Genomic DNA, 9,150 nt, shown 5'->3' with positions numbered 1-9,150 from the left:
ATGGCGCCTCAAATTGGGGTATAAAAAAGTGAATTTAGTGTTTTATTTGCCCAATAAATAAAATTTACAAACAATATTTTTATGGCAGTATTTTTTTTAAGAACTGTATATAAACACATGCAAAACATAAATAAATAAAAAAGTACTACATACAGACATGTTGTGGGTTTCGTGCCAGAATGATGTGTTTTATATTTATTTTATTATTTTATTTCTCTCGAATAGAGAGAAATAGATTAAGATAAAACTTTGGGATCTGGCGAGATTATTATTATTAATATAATTAATATAATAATTAATGTATTATTATTATTATTATAAGTCTAGCTTTTTAAAGTAAAATTTTCATTGACAACGTAAAAAAAAAGAGGCGGGGCGACGCTCCGCCCATAACGTCTGCGCCGCTCGGCTTGACGTCAAACTGCTGCGCCGCTGTGTCGGCTTCAAACCAAACATGGCTTCCAGACTAGAAATCAATTTCATCAGGTTATTGTCTCGCTGTGAGTCTTTGGCGTCGGAGAAACGGGGAGAGACGGAGTGGAGGCTTGAAAAGGTAACCCGGCACGGCTCGGAGCGGCTGTAACGACCGTGTCGTGATGACGTTAGCCTGACTGTTGTTGTTGTGAGCCGCTGTTAGCCACGTCGTCGCGCAAACCGCTTTCTGTTTTTGTCGGGAGGCACATTTAAGCTGTTCGCCCCTCAGGCACAGGTTCAATCACAGCCGAGATGTCACTGTAGCGACACACGGCGAGTCTGCTGCAGCAGATTTGCTGTATTTTAGTGTTTAATCTCGTTTCCGAAGCTTTCCTTTCACCCATGTTCCTCACAGAAGATCCTCCATGTGTTCACATCTTTAACAGTAACTGTATTTATTTATAGCTTCTTCTTTTTTTTAATAAGAACGATCGGCTGAGAATCAGCTGCAACCCGAGTTTTCCTCCAGCCGTCCAACCCCTGCTGCCTCATAGACAGTTAACCTAGTCAGGAGCTGCAGACTCAGCTTATGCGCACCAGCGGGGTGTGATGCAGCCTTTAAATTACATCGCGATATTTCAGAGAAATATTTGCGACAATATTTATTATGCTATGGAAAATAGTGCGCATCATGTTGGGTGAAGGACATCCATCCAGCCATCCTTTCTTCCTTTCCAGTGAGCTGGTGACCTTAAAGTGTGACTAAGCAGCAGTGACACAGCAAAAGTCAAACGTAAGCACACAGGTGCTCTAGCTAGTCCCAGAAAGCTGTTTCTGTTCATCTGTTTGTTTTCAGTGGGAGAAACATTTCATCACTCACCTGTGACTTCCTCATTCTCAGCTCACTGCAGTTTCCCAGCCTTTTAAACATTTGCATATCAGCCAAAACTAGCACCAGCCAAGTTTCATGATCTTCAATATACTGTTGTCATACTCATTGATGGTGGGCATGAGAACCATTCAGAGGTCACAGGGGAATGGCTGCAATCACAGCATTGTAAGAAAGTGAAAGACGTGCTCTTAGGCCCCCTCCTCGGTTCAGAGATGGACTTTCCCTTTTCACATAAATGACCTCCTTTCCTCCTCACTCCTTTGAAAGCCGCAGAGTTGCAGTGAGATACTCTGGGTCGAGTTTTCTCTGGAAGTGTAGTTTTAGTTTTTGTTAAACTAAAGTAACTTAAACTTGTAATTCTTAAGTATCTGCACAATCCATCAATATTCCTCGGGGGGGGGGGGGGCTAACCTTAACTGTCAAAGGATGAGGGGGAGGGTACATCCTGGCCAGGTGAGGTGTGTCACAGGGCTTACATGGAGAGACAGATAACCACTCACACCCACACTGTTGATCTGTGGAACCAGCACCCCCAGTACAGGAAGTCTGGATCGACTCCCTGTCTAACTAATCTGATCTCTGAGTCTTAACCAGTAGGCAGTGGAGATCTTAGAGCCGATGGGTGAGGGGACTGGCCTGATTTAGAATCACCAGTTAACCACAGATGCATGTCTTTGTGCTGTGTAAACTCCACACAGAAAGGCCCCACACTGGATTCCAACCCGAGACACCAGCTCCTGGCGTCTCCTCCTTCGGAGTATTTGTGCCTCTAGTGGTGAAACATGTTTGTTGTTGCCATTTTCATCAGGAACAGCTCTTTCATGTTTTGCAGAGCAGTGAGGTTGTTGAGTAGCTCCCTCATTAAGTCCTCACACTGCTCTCGTACTCAGATATGCTTGGGCGGGGCCTCAAATCAAAACAATTGAACATTTTACCTCGATTAACATTAACGAAGGAGTTTCCTTTATGTACTTGTTCTTGCCCCGACAGTTTGCTGGCAGGGTTTGACCTGTAAATGCGCTCGGCTGTAAAGCTGCGATATTGTGATTGTGCTCCAGCTGTTGAAACAGATTGGTGGTATTACGTTTGGACGCTGAAACTGTGTTGAGGTCTTTTTACATCATGCTTCATGTCATGGAGACACGTTACTGTGTGAACTCTCATTGGGTGAAATGTTAACAGAATTTAAATTTAAAACAAAGATGACATGGACCAGATCACATCTGTTGAGAGTTCAGAACATCAGTTTTGATTTATTTTCAATTAATTACGCGGCTCTCTGTGCGGCTTATGTGCTAGGAAACACGAATGCATAGAGTTGCTATATGATCGATGTCGTGATGTGACACTTCTGTAACGTAGAGATTTGTACCACCGTTTTCATGGACGATTGTGGTTGTTCGGTGATGGGAAATTACGGCTAACTTTTGTTACTAAAACTTTGACCACCAGGGGGCAGCACTGCTAACAGTTTTCTTTTTAGTAAAGAGCCTCGTGAGATCTCGTCTTTTGCCAGGCTGTCATATAAAACAGCGCTCTCCAACCTTTTCTGCGCCATGGACCGGTTTATGCCCGACAATATTTTCACGGACCGGCCTTTAAGGTGTCGCGGATAAATACAACAAAATAAAACTAGTACCGGTACCGAAAAAAAGAAGATTTATTCATAACACACGTGTTACCAAGTTAACGATAAAAACCCTGAAAACCACACATTTCACACCCGAGCCTCAACTCTCGCGGCCCGGTACCAAACAACTCACGGACCGGTACCGGTCCGAGGCCCGGGGGTTGGGGACCGCTGATTTAAAATACACAGGTTACGGTGACACACTGCACTGCACCCTCTTGTGGCGCAAAGTGGTCTTACAACAAAGTGCAGCTTTTATCTTTGACACACACGTGTTTGGTTAAATTCAGAGCATTTGCCTGTTTAAATTCCACTGAAAGCTTTAATTTAGTTTATGAGGTTTAATATTTTTTACACCCAAGAATGAACAATAAGCAGCTTTAAAGGAACAGTCGCTGAGTTAAACGTGTGACCTGTAGCTTTAACGCAAACGAGTAACAGGCGTCGCCAGGTCACTTGGGACTGAATAAATCAAGACGCCTCTTCTCAGTGACCTCGTGTCACGCTGTACCGAGTGGCTCCCTACAGCTGAGCAGTGAAGACCCTTTAATCTGAACCAGCAGGATGAACCAATCAGCTGCATGGTTTTTACTTTGAGTAAATGAAAGGTTAGAGTAACTAAAGTAAGAACAGTCAGTGCGACTCTGACAGCTGTCAAACACGTTCATCTTGCACTGCTTCCTCCTTATTACATTTGTCATTAGACCACATGCACACTTGGTCTGATGTGGTGAGAGTCTGTTTTGTTTCTCTCAGTGAGCCGACTCGCTGTGACAGCAGACGTCACCAAATCAACAATTTGACTCATCCGTGCCAGCGTGGCTGGAAACTGCAGCTTGACTGGTTGGTGGAGATCAGCAACCACTGGGCGTTGGTGGGAGTTTGAGATACGGTGCATTTTGCCGTGACTTATTTTCTAACAGCTGCAAACTGAAGGTGTGTTCAGTGTGTGTGTTAGTGTAACCTCAACGATGCTTTGCTACAAACAGGAACTATTAAAGATCAATTTAAGGAGCCTCCACTTGATGCTGTTTACTGCACAGAGTCATTTGCTTTTCTCAGGAACCGTCTCTGCAGCGTCACAGCTGTTTTTTCCGCATTATCTGTGTGTGTGTGTGTCGATGAAGACTACACTAGTGTCCACCTGCAGCAGTGAGTGTGTGCTGTCATCAGTCATCCTAAGCTGGTCTCAGTGGCTTCTGTGTGGCTTTGTGACCCACCCTCTGTAAGAAACTCAGCCTACTTTTACAAGAACCTCGTCAGTTAAACTCTGTTATTTGGCCCAGTGTAGTCTATGATATACAGATGTTTATTTAACATTTGTTACTTTGAAATAAAGATGTGATTGATGAGATGAACGAGAGCATGTGAGCAGCATCACTGTTTCTGTTTGGTCTCCTCCAGTATGTGGGCGCCCTGGAAGAGATGCTGGTGGCTCTGAGGAAAAGCCCGAGGTAACACCAGCCTCCACTTTTCTGTCTCAGTGTTTTCTTTTTTTGCCTGAAATGTACATATATTACTAAGAACCTATTTTAAACATGTTTGGTGTTTAGGGAAAAGAGTATATCTTCTAACAGGTCACATCAGGCTTACGTGTTATGAGCGCAGATGTTTGATCTGCTCGTTGCAGCTTAATAACACAAAGCTTTGTCAGTAAGCGGTTGTGTGTCCTTGCAGCAAACCAACACCAGAGGTCCTGGCTGAATACACGAGAAAAGTCAACTTTCTGAAAGGAACTCTAGAAGCAGAGAAGCTGGTCAGTTTTTCCTGTTTTTAACACGACACAACTGTGTTTTCTTTATTTTGAAGTGAAGCTTTGAGTTTTCTGACTTCCTGTCCCTCCCGCTCTGCTTCAGTCTTCACCAACAGAAAAAGCTTTAGCTAATCAGTTCCTCGCCCCCGGTCGGACGGCCACGATGGCCAACGAGAGGATGTCTGTCACTAAAAAAGTCCACACGCAGACGAAGGCGCGGTGCACGGGAGAGATGAGGGACGAGCTGCTCGGCACGGTAGGACGCTCTGACCGTACTGCAGACGTGACCTCTTTGTACGAACTGCAGCGCGCCTCCTAAACTACCACAGTGTGGTAGAAACATCTAAATAAAACGTTTCCCACATTTTGTCTTGAACTCATAAATGTTCTTTTCTGTCACTGCAGGGGTCGTCGGGAAAAGGTACGAAGTACTCTGCCTCTTGGATTTAATAACATCAGATGGAAATATGACGAATTATATTTCGATAGGATTGTATTTGTTTGTTTTTAAGACGAGGTGATTTTATTTTTCTTTTCTCTTCTCACGTTAGACGGAGACTTGAGGAACCGAAGGTAAAGTCGAGCTTTTCTAAATGATCTCGTGTGTTGGACTTGTTTTTGGGTGTAAAAGCTTCAACCTGTGTCACCTCTGCGCAGATGTTTTCCTCTGGACGAGCGTCAGTCTGCCGCAGAGCTGGACGCCGTCCTGCAGCATCACCACAACCTGCAGGAGAAGCTGGCTGAAGACATGCTGAACCTGGCCAGAAATCTGAAGAACAACACTTTGGCTGCGCAGAACATCATCAAACAAGACAACCAGGTAAGCGGACAGATATATGGAATAAATAACTCACAGATTTGATGCAAAACTGTTTTTGAGTCTGTGTTTGTGGAAAAAAAAAGTTTAATGGCAGATTTGTTTCCAGATGAAGAAGTTGAAAAAATTCACCTTTTAATTTGCATCTCTAAACCGAATGCATGCACAAATCTAAACGCACAAAATAGTTAGCAGTTCAAATAGACGCTTTTCAGACCACAACGAGCTCTTGCACCTGGCTAATCGAGCCAAAGCCCGCCCCCAAGCTGCAGCGCGTTCAGCCGAAACAGTGCGAGTCCTCCAAGAAGGAAATGCAACACATGTTGTTTGCTCCCAGTCAGCTGTGTCTAAACTCAGGAGCAAAATGGGAAGACTGTGGGAACATATGGTCAGAACAGTGAGTCAGCGTGGTGCTGAAGCTAAACAGGAAGTCAGCTCCCACACTTAACAGCAGAAAACACACAGTGGGCTAAAGAGAAGCGTCCTGAATGTGCAGATGATTCTGGAACTTTAGCTGTGTCGAGGTGAAGCACAACCAGCACAGTTCTCATTTAAATATATATTAAACTCGCCGATCGTGACCAGTTCTGACACTTTGAGCTGCTTCTGTCGATTTCTGTAGGACACGGGGGCGACACATTCAAAGCCTTTCTTCCTGATTCACTTCTGACTCTGGGAACAAACTTTTATGATGGTTGGGTCGGTAAAAGATATGGGAATGATTAGCTGAGGTTTGGCCACTTTCCTCAAGTTGTTTCAGGGTGATCATGCATCCTGCCCAATATAAATACAAGCTGAAAGTGAGAAATTAAATCCAAATAAAGTGAAGTCAGAGTATACAAAGCCCAAGCAGAGGGGTGTGCTATGAGGGGAGGTTAATGGTCAGAAGGACCTTTCTTTTTACTAAATCACAGAGATCACTTGTGATGAAAATCTCTGTGGGAGCAGAGGATGCTGGAAGGGCCAGATTTCCACTGACTTATTATTTACAACAGCCATTTAGTGCAGTATAGACCCTCTGCTGTACCCATATACATTTTGTGTAGGTAGGCTGTTAAGCCAAAAACTGTCTCTAATCTGCTGCCGAATCTCTTTTACGCTGCTGGAATTGCAGCTGCTGCATCAGGTTGCAGGACAGGAGCAACGTTTAAGCTGTAATGCTACAAATAAGCAGCAGCACTAAAAGCGCACTCAGAATAAATCTATTAAGAAGAACAGCTTTTGGGCTTTTTTTTTAATGTTTGACATAGATTTTTATCATAATTATCCGCTAGCTTCCCTGATTGCAGTAGGGAACACTCGTAGGGATCGTTTTGTGCAGAGGAGTCACATGATGTTTCATGTGAGCACGCCCAGAGCCTGAAGAAGAAAGAGGCGGGCTTCCAGCTGCTCCCAGGTCCTCCTGCAGAGTCTCTCAGCAGCTGGGGATCAAAGCTAAAAGCTGCCCTTTCCAAACCTTTAGTTACGTTAATAAGAAGATTTGTGCTGAAGGACCTGATGTGGCCGCCAACCGGCCCAAATCTGAGTCTTATGATGGAAACTTGGAAAAAACTTGGTCCATAACAAAACTTGTTTTAACTGCTTATCGGGAAAACTCGAACCAGCTTAAATAAAAAATAGTTTTCCATGAGTGAAGCCCACACTTAACGAATTCAGGGCATCATAAAAAGGTGACAAAGTGCTAATTGTGATATTTTTATTGAAGATCCTTTTTTCCCTCCTCTCGTGCTGGCAGTATTTACATTTATTAAATCTTTGAAATCATTTATTTTAAGATTTATTTATTTATTTGTTAGAAAGAAAAAAAGTTGTGCAACCTCTAGAGCTATTTCTGCCTCTCTTTGAGAAACTTGGAGGAGTTTAACTGATTCTGGCCACAAGGGGGCAGTATAGGCCAGCTAACAGCCTTTGGAGCCACACTGTGCATAAAGACTCCGAGTGTTCCCGTCAGCGGGCTTGTTTGTCTGTGGTTTTGATGTTTATATCGGCGACGTCTCCCTCTGCCTCCAGACTCTGAGCCAGTCCATGCGTCAGGCGGACCTGAACTTCGAGAAGCTGAAGACGGAGTCCGAGCGGTTGGAGCAGCACACGAAGAAGTCTGTGAACTGGCTGCTGTGGCTGATGCTCATCCTAGTCTCCTTCACCTTTATCAGCATGATCCTCTTCATCAGAATCTTCCCCAGACTCAGATGATGACCGTGATCATCCTCTGAACTCTTAGTCCCGACACGCTCCCGTGTTTACAAGAGCAGAGTCTTCACAGGCCTCCGTAGAGCTACAGCGATACAGATCAGTAGCTGTCAGCACCAAAACAAATCAGTTTCACGGACTGTCACTTTACACTTTTGAAACTGAAATCTTTCTCCTCCACATTAAAGTTTAAATCACGACTCGAAGCGCCAGAATTCTCTTTTTTGACACAGCAGAATCTGCTGGGAGCAACAGCAAAGTCTTAATGCACGGACGGCAGGACCTGAGCCTTAACTATTTTAACCCTCATCAGGACGGCTGCGAGCCAATCAACACATGTATGCACTTAGTCACCAAGTGAAACTACAAACACACACACTCGTCTTTGGTGGAGCATCTGTTTAGTACCCGTGCACACTGAAAGGCGTTCATGGACCGTCGCCGTCAGCTGTAACTCAGTTTGTAACAAATGTGCCATCGTTTGCTAATGCTTTACCTTAAATCCCCAGTTTAGTATATTTGATTTAAACATCATACTGTGATGTGGCTGTAAGCAGATAGAAACATGCTGTACATTTTTATGCTTGGTCATGTTTCTACACATCCAGTTCTGACCTGAGGGGCTGAAAAATGAAGAAGAGTCAAAAACTGCAGTTCCACCAGTGGCCACTTGAGGCCCACTCCCAGATTGAGTCATTTACCCACAGACTCGCATGTTAAAATGCAGCATTACAGAAGAAGTAAGCACATTAACAGCCTGCTACTAGAACCAGTTTCATCTTGACCTTTTTGACAACTTTACTGTTTCTTTTCTTTCTTACCTCACTTGTTTAAACTTTGCTGAGGCTTAAAGTCGGGCCGAGGTGAATGTGTGACAGGCAGCTGCAGGCCTGTGTCTGTGATTCACCTCCAGTGAAGTTTGCTCTCACATGTGGTGGCTTCCAGTCCAAAAAACAACAACGTAGTGATGACCAAAATCACAAACCACAGGGTGATGTTCTTTAAAGTAAAGCATCACCAGCTGTTCACTGAAAGCAGCTCGGTAAACTCGCACTGGTGTTTATCACTTAAATGTTTAAACGTCGTTAAGGGTCAGAGCCAGCGTCGTCAGCCCTGTTATAGTCGGTTTCCTGCGTCAGGTGATCCTGTTTGTTCACGTCCTGTTTGACGGCTCACGTGTTGTGCGTAGTATCACTAAAATGTCATCTGATTCAAGAGAGAAATAAAATAATTTAATTTCCCTCCGTCGTTGTCATTGTGAGTCCAGAGTGCGTTTTCCTGATAGATGCCTGAAGGCGTCCTCTTGTCAGTGTGGAACTAACTAATGCAGTGGCATCACACGGCCAGTGTGCGTCAGTCACGAGCTTTGAGTATCAACGCACACAATGACCTCTGTGACCCCGGTGGCCCGAGCGAGCGGTGATTCCCAAATTAAACCTGCTACTCATTTAGGA

At 44.3% G+C, this 9,150-nt stretch overlaps 1 protein-coding gene across 2 annotated transcripts; it reads left to right on the top strand.

Moving 5' to 3' along the window:
• Positions 1-386: 386 nt before the first annotated feature.
• use1 (unconventional SNARE in the ER 1 homolog (S. cerevisiae)) lies at positions 387-8,937 on the top strand. Of its 2 annotated transcripts, none has more exons than XM_026159466.1 (8): positions 387-553; positions 4,341-4,390; positions 4,614-4,692; positions 4,793-4,945; positions 5,095-5,110; positions 5,241-5,262; positions 5,347-5,509; positions 7,517-8,937. In XM_026159466.1, exons 1-8 carry the CDS (start codon positions 455-457, stop codon positions 7,697-7,699), a joined length of 765 nt encoding a protein of 254 aa, XP_026015251.1. In that variant the 5' UTR covers positions 387-454; the 3' UTR covers positions 7,700-8,937. The 2 variants fall into 2 exon arrangements, with proteins under 2 accessions (XP_026015251.1, XP_026015253.1); XM_026159468.1 differs by lacking the exon at positions 387-553 and adding an exon at positions 4,035-4,161.
• The last annotated feature ends 213 nt before the right edge of the window (positions 8,938-9,150 follow it).

This window comes from Astatotilapia calliptera, chromosome 23 (assembly GCF_900246225.1).
Source record: "Astatotilapia calliptera chromosome 23, fAstCal1.2, whole genome shotgun sequence".
Lineage (NCBI taxonomy): Eukaryota > Metazoa > Chordata > Actinopteri > Cichliformes > Cichlidae > Astatotilapia > Astatotilapia calliptera.
This window is presented reverse-complemented; position numbering and strand designations above follow the sequence as displayed.